The 13,616-nt window shown below is 46.5% G+C and overlaps 4 protein-coding genes across 6 annotated transcripts; all 4 read right to left on the reverse strand.

The window, feature by feature from the left end:
- Nucleotides 1–374: 374 nt before the first annotated feature.
- LOC6573407 lies at nucleotides 375–8,431 on the reverse strand. The gene is made up of 12 exons (XM_044007313.1): nucleotides 8,034–8,431; nucleotides 7,781–7,946; nucleotides 6,962–7,718; nucleotides 6,481–6,890; nucleotides 5,298–5,536; nucleotides 4,510–4,675; nucleotides 3,811–4,450; nucleotides 3,388–3,754; nucleotides 2,533–2,754; nucleotides 1,722–1,887; nucleotides 1,004–1,661; nucleotides 375–937 (listed from the first exon to the last, which is right to left on the reverse strand). Exons 1-12 carry the CDS (start codon nucleotides 8,235–8,237, stop codon nucleotides 511–513), a joined length of 4,422 nt encoding a protein of 1,473 aa, XP_043863248.1. The 5' UTR covers nucleotides 8,238–8,431; the 3' UTR covers nucleotides 375–510.
- On the reverse strand, nucleotides 3,229–5,673 carry LOC6573408 (serine protease gd). Its single transcript, XM_001999453.4, has 4 exons — nucleotides 5,298–5,673; nucleotides 4,510–4,675; nucleotides 3,811–4,450; nucleotides 3,229–3,754 (listed from the first exon to the last, which is right to left on the reverse strand). The coding sequence occupies exons 1-4, from the start codon at nucleotides 5,514–5,516 to the stop codon at nucleotides 3,343–3,345; spliced, it is 1,437 nt and encodes a 478-aa protein (XP_001999489.1). The 5' UTR covers nucleotides 5,517–5,673; the 3' UTR covers nucleotides 3,229–3,342.
- A 137-nt stretch (nucleotides 8,432–8,568) lies between the features above and the next one.
- On the reverse strand, nucleotides 8,569–10,426 carry LOC6573406 (CLIP domain-containing serine protease B15). The gene is made up of 3 exons (XM_001999451.4): nucleotides 10,155–10,426; nucleotides 9,911–10,082; nucleotides 8,569–9,733 (listed from the first exon to the last, which is right to left on the reverse strand). Exons 1-3 carry the CDS (start codon nucleotides 10,362–10,364, stop codon nucleotides 8,616–8,618), a joined length of 1,500 nt encoding a protein of 499 aa, XP_001999487.1. The 5' UTR covers nucleotides 10,365–10,426; the 3' UTR covers nucleotides 8,569–8,615.
- Nucleotides 10,427–11,109: 683 nt separating this feature from the next.
- Nucleotides 11,110–13,366, reverse strand: LOC6573405. 3 transcript variants are annotated; one of them, XM_044007468.1, is made up of 2 exons: nucleotides 12,258–13,366; nucleotides 11,110–11,726 (listed from the first exon to the last, which is right to left on the reverse strand). In XM_044007468.1, exon 1 carries the CDS (start codon nucleotides 13,242–13,244, stop codon nucleotides 12,351–12,353), a length of 894 nt encoding a protein of 297 aa, XP_043863403.1. In that variant the 5' UTR covers nucleotides 13,245–13,366; the 3' UTR covers nucleotides 11,110–11,726; nucleotides 12,258–12,350. The 3 variants fall into 3 exon arrangements, with proteins under 3 accessions (XP_043863403.1, XP_001999486.1, XP_015022397.1); XM_001999450.4 differs by lacking the exon at nucleotides 11,110–11,726 and adding an exon at nucleotides 12,028–12,177; XM_015166911.3 differs by lacking the exon at nucleotides 11,110–11,726 and adding an exon at nucleotides 12,028–12,201.
- Nucleotides 13,367–13,616: the final 250 nt, after the last annotated feature.

The following is a 13,616-nucleotide window of genomic DNA, read 5'->3' on the forward strand; positions in this document are numbered from 1 at the left end:
ATTCAACAGGATGTGCCAAATGGCTAGTAGCACAGGCGAAATATGTGCGCAGCGCACAGCAGAGCGAGCTTTGCCGAGCGAAAAGAGTGACGAGAAAACGAGAGAGTGGCAAATAGGCAGATTGAGAATGAGAGGGAGGTGCACAGAAAGCACCCGCTCTTATCGGCTAAGCACCTGTTGTACCGCATCGCATTTGGCGCGTTTCATGCGCGTTTTATGTGCTGTTTATGCGCGACTCCTGCTTACGTTCCCGCCCGCAATTTAGCTTCGTTACCGCCAGCTCGACTCAGCGCAACAGTGTGAAGTGCAAGTGTAATGAAACTAAATTGCGACCTCTGACAAATTGCACTTGCCCAGCAATTTTTCAATTTCAATTTCATCTAACTTAGGCTAGCATTTATTTAGACACCCAATTGAAAATATATATCTATCTCTCTCTCTATATTCTCTCTCTCTCTCTCTCTTCCACTTATCACAAGTTAACTAAAGCCTAAACAGAAACGAGTCGAGTCAGAGCCAGATGTGCTGGCGCAGCCAACTAATATGCCTCGCCAGATCTGTATAGATGACGGGCTGCGTCAAATCGCAGCGATTGGTAAACACCTGGCCAGCCGAGACGACGCCGCGCAGCAGCCAGATATTGTTCTCCTGGAGCATGAGGCCGCCGCCGGAGTCGCCGCTGCAGGGTCCCGCCGCCTGTTTATTGCTCGCACAAATTGTGTTTTGCGTGACCAGTCTGATGCCCTCGCTGGATCTCAGACTGCGCAGGCACTCGGCCTCTGTGATAATATCCGTATCGGTCATCTTGGCTACGCGCGTGTTCGGGTTTCCATGCTCGTCGGATCCCCAACCAGCCACGTAGGACTTGTAGCCAGATGGCAGCTGCAACCGAAAATTCTCATTCCACAGGCAAATGGGCTTGATGTATTCGCCAAAGCTGCAAAAGAAAATCCCAATGATATTTAGTTTATCAGCAGTTGCTATTGGCACTACCGACACCTACCTCACTGGAGACGAAAGCTTGAGCAGCGCTATGTCCGCATTCGAGTAGTTTCTGGGCGTGTATGCTTCGTGTACCATCAGCACAGATACCTCACCCAACAGGCCGTCCGATACCAAGTCCAATGTGTTGCGGCCCAGCGAAACACCGACACGGCTCGGCGGTAAGTTTCGCTCGGCGTAAACGAAACAGTGCGCCGCCGACAGCACCGTAGAGGCCGAAATGAGCGTACCGCCGCAGAAGAAGCGAAGACCGTCGGGACCACGCTCATACAGGGCGGCCATCCAAGGCAGCTGGCCGCGACGCACCTGGCTGCCAAAGTGAAGTAGAGGCGATGTGACCGGCCCTTCTCGGCCGCAGATCTCAGAGAGCTGGGCAAGTCCGCCAACGGTGGTTGATGGTGCGGGTGCGGGTGCTGGTGGTCTGGGGCGAGGGGCAACCTTAGCAGGCAGCAATTGTGGTGCTACTGGTGTCGGAATGGGCACTTGTGGGCTACTAAATGTGGCCCGCTGTGGTTGCGATTGCACCACACTTTGTCCCCAAATAGGTCTTTGTGGCCGCTGATTTGTTTGCTGGACGAATCGAGGATCTTGGGTGAACAGCGGCACTGAGGTAGAGCGTAGCGAATGTGACAAAGTCAGCGTTACACTGCTCGGAGGATCTGTAAGGGAAATGTAATTAGCTTGGGCTCACTTTTAATAATACCCTGCGATTCACTTACATGGCGATGCCCGGCATAGGACAACATCGTTGATCATCATCAATGTAAGCTTAGGCAGCACGCCGGGAGTGGGAAAATCCACGCGATACTTTATAGGAAGTCCATAGCGCAGGTTAGACTTGGTTGTCTCTTCGTCATCCCACAGAGTGAGGCTGCCGACGTAATTCTGAATAAAAAAGGTTCTCATTAATGGATTTAGGAAAAAAAAAAAAAAAAACCGGAAACCCCTGTTCAGCATTGCTCTTTTATTCCCGATAATGTTAACGACGATATTTTATAATATTTAGCACCGACTCACAGACAATACAAAAGTCGAGCTTTGTCTTTTACATAGACATATAATCATGTATATAAATATAAATAAACATATAAATAAATTGATTTGGTAAAACCAACAACGTTGCGGTTTTATTTTTGAGGCAAGAGGCAATACGATTTATGGCAGCAGAGTAAATTGAATAATACAATCGATTGACAAGAAACCGGTCATACAACTTCTGAAATCTAAGTATCAAAGCAAGAGAGCTGCGTAGTACCATCTAGAAGCCTTGGTATTATCTTATATTTGGACACTGTGTACTATTTATTAAATAGTAATAATAATTGAAAAACGATTTCTGCTCTACAATAATAATATTAACAAATAAACAATCCATTTGCGAGGTCGCTAATACAGGGAAAATAAAAGTCTAATCTTCGCTCGGGGTCAGCATGTGATAAGACCATAGAACAAATCAATTGCTATGCGACTTGAGCGGAGGGAATTCCAAATACGAAAAATGAAAGAGTAATTTCGAAAATTATTTCTCACCGAACTTAGACTTCCTGGCTGCGAGAACTCAACTCTGAGCGTGTTTTCCTGATACTGTGGATCATGTCGTATCGAAATGCGACCCACGTATTCCTGATTGTATGCCAGATACTCAAAGTATTCCGGGCAGGCTATGGGCGGCACTTGCTGTGCCGAGCTGAGCCTAGGCAGAAGAAGCAGCTTTATAATGATACCGCACAGTATCAAGAACTGTTCCATAATCTAAATGAGCCGAGACGCGAAACTAATTGAACAAGCGCAGTCACGATTCAGACCTCAAGGGAAGAGCGCCAAGCGGTGACTATTGTATGGGGAGTTCTGTTCCGACACGTAGTGGTCAACAATCGATGAGCATCGATGATCTGGGTGAAACCCGTTTCGTTTTCGCTCTGTTTCTCTCTCGCTCCCTCTCACACTCGCTCTGTAACAGCACAGCAATAGTTGGACGATCTCTCTCGTGCTGTGTTTAGATCGATATCAATGAATCATTTTTTACTCTCTTTTGAATGGGTATTTATTCTAGATTAGCAGTGTTTTGGTTCGTAAATAAGCTTGAGCTTATTTACTCAGAGTCAGCATATTATTGACAGCGTATCTTGACAAGGGAATTTGCATATATATAATCCACCCTGATGACGTTCATAGTAGCAGCTGAAGTTCTCCCCGCGATTCTTCCCTTCGGGTATAGAGCGTATATTCGTATAAAAGTTTGATTTATTTATAAATTATTTACAGGAAGAATTTGACTTAGAGCTGAGTAATTAATAATAGGTAGAGCAAAATGCTTTTATGGCACTATTTGGAGACTGGCTAATCCCACATGTTCCGGCGGAGCCAAGCAATGTGCTTGGCCACGTCCGTGTAGATGGAGGGTCGGTTGAGATCACATGTGTTGTTTTTTTGCAGGCCAAGTGAGATGACTCCACGCAGCAGCCAGACATTGTTATCTCTCAGCATCAGTCCGCCGCCTCCGTCGCTGGCGCATGGACCGGCCCCCACGCGCTTCGCACAGATCGTGTTCGGCTGCACCAGGGAGCGCACACTCTCGCGCAGACAGTCAGACTCGCTCACGACGTTCGTGTCCGTGATTTTCGAGAACTGCGTGTTGACATTCCCGTTCTCATCGGCTCCCCAGCCAGCTACATACATTTTATAGCCTGCTGGCAGCTGCAGCGGATAGTTCTCGTTCCACAAGCAAATGGGAACAATGTAATCGTTGAAGCTAAGACAGAATCGAGATTAGTTCAGTCCATCGGATATGATCGTACATCGGCTTACATGACTTTCTTTGCTAGTCTAATGAGCACCATGTCTGCATTCGCGCTAAAGGCTTCGTATGCGTCGTGGAAGAGTAGCTCTGAGACCTCGCGCAATTCACCCTCCGATATGATGTCGATGGTGTTGCGTCCCAGAGACACGACTGCGCGGTCAGCAGGCAGATCCCGACCAGGTAAGCGGAAGCAGTGCGCCGCCGAGAGCACCGTCCTCGAGGATATAAGCGAGCCGCCACAGAAGAAGATCAGACCATTGTCTGTCCCGCGCTCGAAGAGACCGACCAACCAGGGTAGCTGGCCCCGCTGCAGCTGCTGGCCTTGAAAAATGAGTGGCGTTGTAACTGCTCGCTCTCGTCCGCAGACAGTCGTCAGCGTTTGATCTATGGGCACGGGCGTAGGATTCACTCTACTGTTCAAATTTGTTTGCTGCTGTGCGACGGGCCGTGGCTTGGGAGTTGTTCTAGGCGCCGGCACTTGAATCTGCGGTATCGTGTAGTCCGGTAGCTTCGCAGCCGGAGTGGATGGCCCAAGGTCCCACTGCGGAATGAACCCGCTCTGGCCACGCCTGGAGTCCAGAAAAGCAAGCGGCACCGTTGTGGACAGCAGTGAGTGCCTAAGTATGATTGCGGTCTTTGGTGGTGGATCTGCAGAAAGACGCGAAAATTAGATGGACAACTTAAGTATACTGGATTAGATTACTCACACTGCGCTGCACTGCAGAGCACCTCATTATTGAGAGTGATTTTTGTCAATTTGGGCGGATCGCCGGGTATGGGAAAGTCGACGCGATAGTTAACGGGCTCGCCATTAGCTAAACGGAATTTGGTGACCTCCGGATTGTCCATTAGTGTCAAGCTTCCCACAAAGCTCTAAATAGATGAGGGTTACAAAAATATATGGTTAAATAAATAATTCAATACATACATATATTAATATCATTATAATATGCACTTAATAAAAACAAAAAATAAAAACTTTTTTTGTCGATAGAGCTTCATATTTTTAGTAGAGATATAAAGATGCCGGGGATCCACAGTTGGGTTGATAAAAACAAAAACAAAAGCTGTATACAAACTGGTCGCAGCTGTTTGGCCATGCACCAATACATGCATAGCTAATGCCACTTCGACTACTCACACAGAGAGCAGCAGAATCGAGCAAACAGCTTGTGAAACTTGCTCTTTACGGCTATTAATAACTGTTCTCTAAGGTTTTCGCTCTCATGTTGACTCAGTCAATTAGGCATCTCATTGATTGGCAACTCATTGCATGCACGCCACAAGCAACTATTCACATTTGTTTTTACATTCACTTATTGCTTTTAAATGGGGTTTTACCATGTCTATCAACTAATGCAACTATAACTATTCTGAATTATTACCAACACACATGTTGGGGTCAATGTGTGATAAGAGCAGAGAAATTAGCACAAAGCAGCCCAGCGGGCTGAACATCGCAGTGCTGCACACTCTCCCAACTGATCTTACTTACCCATTGATAAGCGCCGTACTGTGAGAATTCCACAACGAGCTCGTTGCTCTCGTATTGCGGGTCGTGTCGTACTGCAATGTGTCCTATGAACTGCTGATTGTACGATAAATACTCAAAGAACTGCGGGCAAGCGATAGTCGGCAAACGCTGAGCCGATATCGGCGAGATGAGTCCATGCAGTGACAGCAAGATGCCGGATAATAGCAACACACTCTCCATATAAATGACTACTTGATGAACTGTTAATTATGATGATATAAAAATATAGAATCTACTCGTAAACTACACACGCGATTCACGCTGAAGCGAATGTCTATGTGGAACAGCGACGCACCTCGCGCTTTGAGCATCGGCACACGAATGATTTGTGTTTGCTTCAGAGCATTAAATACTAAGAGAATCGATCTGTTTCACTCAGATTGCTCGGGCGAAACCGGATAGCCACACGTGTGCGCATCTTCTGGTAAAAACATTACTCCTTCATGTGGAGTCTCCCCGCTTGTGAAATTCTATTTCCCTTTGGGAATATATTGTTCGAAATATTGATAATCAATTTATGAACGCTCAGCTTATATATAGAGTGATTAGGGTTATATTGTTAAATGTAAAAAAAAAAAAAATGAATAAATAAATAAACAGGTTTTTTCGGTATTTGGCTTAAACTCTTTTGTGTCAGTTTATTTATTAAATGTTTATATTTTGATTAAGTATTTATCTTCTTCTTATTATCAGAATTTCTTAACAAATTTAATAATTATGTAAACATGGAATTTGTATTAATATATTTATCAAATAATAATTATTATTATTACTATATTATTATTTTTAGTTCATTTCGAGAAATCTCAGCAGCCTCTGCTCGCTTGGTATATATGTACAAATATTTCGAATTATAACAATTAAAGATGTTCCTAAATGATTTAGTTTTTTTAATTTCTTTGAAATTTCTTTTCAGATTCATATGTAAACTAAGAGCAAAAGAATTTCGTACATTTTTTAGGTTTAGTGCATTTTATTCTTTACAAGCAATTTTTAGGCAAAATAAATAATTAACATGCCGACAAAATAATACCTATTTTAAAATATTTATTGATATTAAACGGCAAAGCATCCGTTTTTAGTCAGCTGTAGCATATATTTACGTACTGAGTTTATTAAATAATACAGATATACAGAGATTAGCTTATGTATTGGTTAATCCAGGGCATATGCTTGGCAAGATCGCAATAGAGGACATACTGGTTGTTGTTATTGCAATTGCCAATCGTACTGCGTTCGCCTAGCGAGACAATTCCGCGGAGCAGCCAGCGGTTGTTGCGCTTAATCATCAGGCCTCCGCCGGAATCGCCGAGACACGGTCCGGAGCCGTCCAGATTGCCAGCGCAGAGCGTGCGATCCAGAATCTTCTGCACCTTCCAACGGCGTGCGCATTCGCTCACAGTGGCGATCCTCGCATTAACGACACGCGGAAAACGGGTCATTGAGTTGCCGTTCTCGTCCGTGCCCCAGCCGGCAATGGAACCGATCTCTGGCTCGGCTGGATCCCTCTTAGCTGGATCCCACAGGCAAATGGGACTGATGATGTCATTGAAGCTGTTCAGTAAACGAAAAGATCATGAGTCAGAGTTTAACAATCGATCAAAACAAAAGGCGGTTTAACCCACATGACTGGACTATCTAATGTGATCAGCGCAATATCTGCATCGGGCTGTAGCTGAAGACGCGAGGAATACTCTGGATGCATCACGATGCGACTGGCGTCTCTTACTTCGGCACCGTCCTCGCTGTAATTGTCCAGGTCATAACGTCCCAGGGCCACCAAGACGCGATCCTCTCTTATTTTGTAGACACAATGAGCCGCAGTGATGACTAAGCTCGTCGAGATGAGCGAGCCACCGCATTTGAAGGCGAGCGAGAAGGACTCTTTGTGATACACAGCTGTCAGCCAGGGATATCGGCCGCGTGGAAACTCCATGCCACGTTGAATATAGGGCACCCCCGTGCCTTCCTGGCCACAGACAAACGAAGGCCAAGCTACCCCAGGGGGAGGATTTCCACGAATACGATTTGGAAGAAAAGACGGTGTAGGCGCTACTGGTACCCAAGGCGCAGGAGCAGTACGAGAAGTTGTTGCTGCTGGTGGTGTAGGCCAGATCTGACGAGGCACTGATGAAGTTATGCCAACTATTGCCGGTGACCTGGGCGACCAATCAGTTGCGGTGATCGACTGCTCATTCACCAAGTCGCCTAGAATACGAGAAATCGATCCTTCTGCGCCATCAAGAACTACTGTCTTAATCTGCACGTCGCTCGAGCCCTCTGAAAAATTGGGAATGCCTGGCGTGGGCAACAGGCGACGAGGCGATTGTGATCCCTTGATTGGAAGCTCGAAGAAACGGTTGAAGAAACTCTGCGGATTATCTACAAACGCAATCTGCATATCATTGACATTGGCCAACTACATCGCAACGTGGCTTACTTACACTCGCTGGCTCTGCACAGTATCTGATTATTGTGTTGCAATCTCGTGAGTTTGGGCAGCACACCAGACGCATCCGGCCAGAGGCTAACTCGAAACTTGGCGGCTGCCGGATTAGCCTGGACTTTGGCCTCATCGGGATACGGCAGCAGAGCGCCAACAGCAGATTGCTGTCGAATCATATTGGAATTCAGTGGCACAGTCAGTTCACTATTTCAATAGCAACAATCTAATCAGCTTATGGAATAACTACATACATCGTGAGTGCCACGCTGCGAGAATCGCACATCGATTCGATTGAGACCATTTGGTAGGCCAAGCGTCACCTCGCCTTGAAAAGCGCCAATGCCAATCTGCACATACTGGAAATGCTGGGCGCATGGGTTTTCCGGAAAGCGCTGAGCAACGGAAGCCATTAACACCATGGCCAATAGCAGCAGCAGCGCTAGCTGCGCGTCCATTGGAACGTAAAAAAAATTAATTAAAAAAACAAATAACAATTCCAGTTAAAATCTTGTCTAGTTATTGAATGCACACGCGTCAAGCGCCAGTGGGCGAATATTACTGCATTCGATAATGACAGCTCAACTGCACTGAGCACCGAGTACCGCTGAGCGGTGAGCACCACTGAGCAAGTATGCTAAGAAAACTGGAAATACTACATCGTGCTAGAGCTGATAAAGCCGAGATCTACGATAGAGCATCTTTAGAGAGTAAAAAGTGTTGAGAGGAAACTGAAAAGTGAAAACTGAAAACAGAGAACGGAACGAGACCTATACAGAAGCGTAGCTATTAAGCAGGCAGCTCTTTGTTTATTTTGTTGGCTTATTTGTTGGCACTCATCTCACAATATTCCGCTCAACCCAGCCGAGATGTCGGGCAACGTCACAGTAGATGACGTATCGCGACAAATCGCAGCCATTGCCAGAGCGCTGGGCCAGCGAGACAATGCCGCGCACGAACCACCGGTTGTTGCGGAGCACCATCAAGCCACCACCGGAGTCGCCCAGACAGGGGCCATGCCCCTGGCTGTTGCCCGCGCAGAGAGTGCGGGGCGTTAGGAAGTCCTTGGCGGTAACCATCTCACGTAGGCATTGCTCCTGGGACACTGGCCGCACGTTGACTGTTGAGGGGAAGCGCGTTGGCTTGAAGTTCGCATCGATTCCCCAGCCGGCGACAGCAGTCTGTTCGCTGTCATCGATGCCGAGCGAGGTGCTGCTGGGCCACAAGCAAATCGGCCGCACGTAGGTGGAGTATTGCACCCGCTCGGTAAGCACCAGAAGGCCCACATCCAGATCGGGCACCAGATTGCCCACAAAGTCCGGGGGCGTGTGCACGGACTGCACGGCCATCAGGGAGGCATACTTTTCGGGATGCAAGCTGATGTCGTGACGTCCCACATAAACTCTTAGCTGAGCCGGCGTAAAGCCGTAGATGCAATGCGCCGCAGTTATCACGGTGCGAGCCGAGATCAGCGTCGTTACGCACTTGTAGGACAGCTCAATCTTGTTGGGATCCACGTTGCTGTCGTGATAGAGCGCGGCCAGCCAGGGGAAACGGCCCCTGGGCAGTGTTTCGCCGCCAATCTGTAGGCCGACGAGACCCTCCACGCCGCACTCATACGCCGCCGGCTCATGCCGCGTGTCCACGGTAACAAGAGGCTTTCTGCTCATCAACGAATTCAAAAATGGATTATCATTCGCTACAAAGGACGTAGTCGGACTAGCCGTTACAGTGGGTCTGGTTCTGGTCGTCGTGAACGTAGTCAGCTTCGTAGATGTCGGCACTTGAGCCGATGCATAAGTCACCAGCTGATTGAACAATGAATCTGGATCTATCGGCTTATGCTGTGGCAGTGCTCTTGGTGGCTGCGAAGGCGTCTCGTGCATTTGATATGTGGTCGTCGATGAGACTGCCATGTTCAGCTCCCGCGTTGACGTAGTCGCAGAGCCTTCGTCTAAGAAATATGAGATCGAAATGAATATTGATTGAAAGCAATATTGTAAGAGCAGCAGTTCAATCGATCGTATATGGCTAATTACACATTTCAAATAGTATGCCATAATAATTGCATTTGATGATACTGCTAAGCTACGTAATTCGAGACGTTAATCAATTTGATTCGATTACTCACATGAGCTGGCTGTGCATAGCACTTGGCCGTTCAATTCGATGCGCACTATCTTGGGCAGCTCGTCGCCGTAGCCAGTAAAGCGGACAAAGCACTCGGCCCGGCCACCGTCGTGCATATTCTGTAGAGCGACTTCCTTGCTCGGATACGGTGCCAGGGAACTTATCGTGCCTGGCTGCAAGCAGGTGCAATCAGATGACGTTAGAAACGGGTCGTGCCACACATACGCGTCTACCTACATACGTACCGTGTTAACGCCGTGCGACACAAAGCGCAGCGTCCAGCTGACGCTCTTGAGGCCGTCTTGAGGCGGGGTAACGTGGCCAATCCATTGATCGCCCTGGCGCCGATACTGGAAAATGCTGCCGCAACCATTGGGTGGCAGACGCTGCGTCAGAGCGAGGCGCAGACAAAGACCTAGCACCGCGAGGCTCAGCGTTCGGCTCACGATGCCCATTGAATGTCGTCTCAGAACTGTCGCTGATAGCAGTCGGGCGAGAACTGAGCATCTCGATTGCCCATGAAGCTGGAATTATCACAACGCCAGCCAGCACTCAGCTAGCTCTCTGCGCACTGTGGAATACCCGAGCGTAAGAGCGACTGACGAAGCCACCATCAGGACAGGTTTTCGGGCTTTGCCCGTTGGGCCCCTCAGGTGGGGTCAGTTTGAAAACAGAATATATATAGTATTCTAGAACCTAAAGCACATGCTATTTATGTACATATAGTCCGATTATACTGATGCTTGAATGAAGGCAGCAAGCACTTTGTTTACAAAATAAAAACTACACTCTTTCTCTCTCCTCTCTCTCTCTCTCTCTCTCTCTCTCTCTTTATCACTATCTCGACTGTAATCTCAACCGGTTGGAATATGGCTCTGCCTGGGGTGCCTCCCCGTGCTCTCTGTGCATTTCTGATGCGCTCTCAGCAGCCAGCATAAGTGCATTTGAGCGAAACGAGTTTGACGGCAGAGGCGCAGATGCTACCTGCATATTACCTAGTTTTATGGAAATACAGCTTGAATAACTGAATAAATTCCCCTTCTCGCAGCATTTTCCAGTTTACAGCACGTTTTCCGGGTCTTAACCAAAAATCCTGGCATTGATAAAACTTTTCACTGGCGCCACAATTTTCACTTATTATACGAAAAGCTATAGATTATATCAGACAGAAGGCAACTTTTAATGCTGTAACGCAAAGTATTTGTATGTAAATATATATTGAATATTCTGGTACACACGCAAATGTCAGTATGTACTTGTCAAAGTAGCAGAACTTTTAACAACAATATAAACGCACCCAATTCCGACGTTTAGCTGAAGCAACGAAATTCCGGCACCTTTGGGGCTGGATGACATTGTTGTAGCATTGGCATGCTCTGGTTCAGGCTTCTTTTTTTCACACCAACTTTTATAATCAGCTCAAGTTTGTAAAGCTTTTGTGGTAATTTGTTCGGATTTCTCGTAAATTTCATTCGTTTTGCCAAATATAATAAATGAAAATGAAATATGGCTCCTCTTGGCTAACAACTTGCTACCAAGTTTCGGGGCTAATGGCCGACAAAGTTGACGCTGCTGGCATTCGTGACAGCCACCAGCAGGGCCCCGAATGCCTCAACAAGCACACTGAGACGTCTATATCCGACCAATTTGACAGCTCCTCAAGGCGTTGGCAATTGCTTCCTAACAGTCGATGCAAGTCGCCCAATGCCAGCTGCAGGAAGTGCATGCGCCCCGTAAATTGTGTGCACTCGAAAGCCTTTGATTGCCACTGCGGGGCTATGCCATAGGTTAATTAGAGGCAGCCACTACAGAGCTACCTACCAAGGGGATCAATACTTTAAGATGAGCTGAAGTGTTTTGCGTTTTCCGTTAAATGAATCATCAATATATGCAAAAACTTAAGCTAGTCTCATATAAAAAGCCATTAATTTATATCGAATAAACTCTGCCTATACGCTATCCATGTACTCAGCTAAGGTAGGATATGTTATATCATTAATCATTTTATGATATAATTTAATGTATAAATTTATTTATACATTTACAAAGAAATTATAAACTTCAAATATTAGTTTTAAATATAAGAATAAGAATTACATTGTGAAATTCTAGTGAAATCCTAATTGAAAATCCCGGGACAGTTTTTCCGATCTGCATAGAGTTGCTACGTTTCTTATTTTGCTATATCCTGATCATAATTGTCATTATAGAGCTTGCTTTTTTTATTTTTTACAATCGTTAACATTTTTGATTTGTAGCTGTCAGCGGCTTATATTTACAAAAATAAACCGGCTTTTAAACAAATAACCTTAGATATAGCTCTTTGAAGACCTTTGTAGTACACTTACCTTAACACACACAAACTTGAATTTTCATACTGGACATCGTTCGTATTAAATCAACAAGTTAATAGATAAATTTGTCAGTTAGATTGCCAATAATCAAGTGCGGCGCAAAATTTTGAAGGTGTCGCAAGTGCAGAGACCGCGATAACGCGAGAAAATGAAAACAAATGCATCGGCGCAGTTTTTGAAGAGCTCCAATCTTGTGGCCTCTTTGAGTCCCGTGCGGAGGGAGCAGTGAAGCTCCTCGTGCCAAGAGTTGCGCATATTTTCCTCTATCACCAACGTGTGGAAAACGTTGAGGAGCTGCAGGTGCCGCTGGACACGCGGACAGCGCACCAGACACAGCATCTGAACGTATCGACGGAACTTTGTCCAGCGCAAGAAGTCGTCGGCGCAGACCTCAGTGCTGGCATCAATTATCATAAGCTTGCAGTCATAGTGATAGATGCCCTCCAGGATGGCACGCTCCATCGGACAGAAGAACTCATCGCGCACCTCGTCCGTGAGCAGGAAGCTGATCTCCTGCACTGGTGTTTGCATGGTCCACGGATATGCGCGATTGGCAAAGGAGTAGGCCAAGCGCTGGCGGTGCTCCTGCGCCTCGCACTGGTGCTTGATCTCATTGTCAATGCGCACGATGCCACGCGAGCCGCTGGGCTGATAGTCGGCAATAGCCTTTTCATTGAGCTCTTCAGTGGCTTTATTGGCCTCAGTTTCGGCCAACTTCTCCAAGTCCTCCTCGTCCTTGGCGGCCTGGCAGCATCGCATATCATGCGGCTGCTCATATAGCGGAAAGCCAACCTTGGCCAGCATGCTATGCCAATGCAGATAATCGAATGGTATGCGCGGTATGAAAAATTCAACGGATTCGCTTTCCACTCGACACTGATTGTCGTCCAATATCAGGGGCCACAGCGTTTCGAAGAACGAGCTATCCAAGGACTTATTGTCGTCCCGACTATCACTGTTTGAGTGGCTGCTGGCCTCCATGTTGAGGCTTTTTCAGAAACCAAAAACAAAAACTTGGAATTTGTATGATTGTTATTTAGTAGCTTGAAGAATGTAGCTATAAGTTGTGCCTATCTGACAGGCAATGCCCGAGTGCCTTACTCTCTAGCATACTATTTGATAGCCCATACGATACGCACACTTGTTGTGCTCTCGTTCAACGAGGCGTATGAGCAACAATTTCATTTTATTATCAGCTCATAAATCAGCTGCTGACTCGCATTCTCTGGACATTTGTTTATATTTGTCTCGAATTTATGTACGCCCATGGCAATAACGGCATCAACAACAACAACAGCAACAACAACGACAACAGTTCGAGTATATTTTATGCCATTTCTGTCGTAGGTAGTC

This window comes from Drosophila mojavensis, unplaced genomic scaffold (genome assembly GCF_018153725.1).
Source record: "Drosophila mojavensis isolate 15081-1352.22 unplaced genomic scaffold, ASM1815372v1 contig_16, whole genome shotgun sequence".
Lineage (NCBI taxonomy): Eukaryota > Metazoa > Arthropoda > Insecta > Diptera > Drosophilidae > Drosophila > Drosophila mojavensis.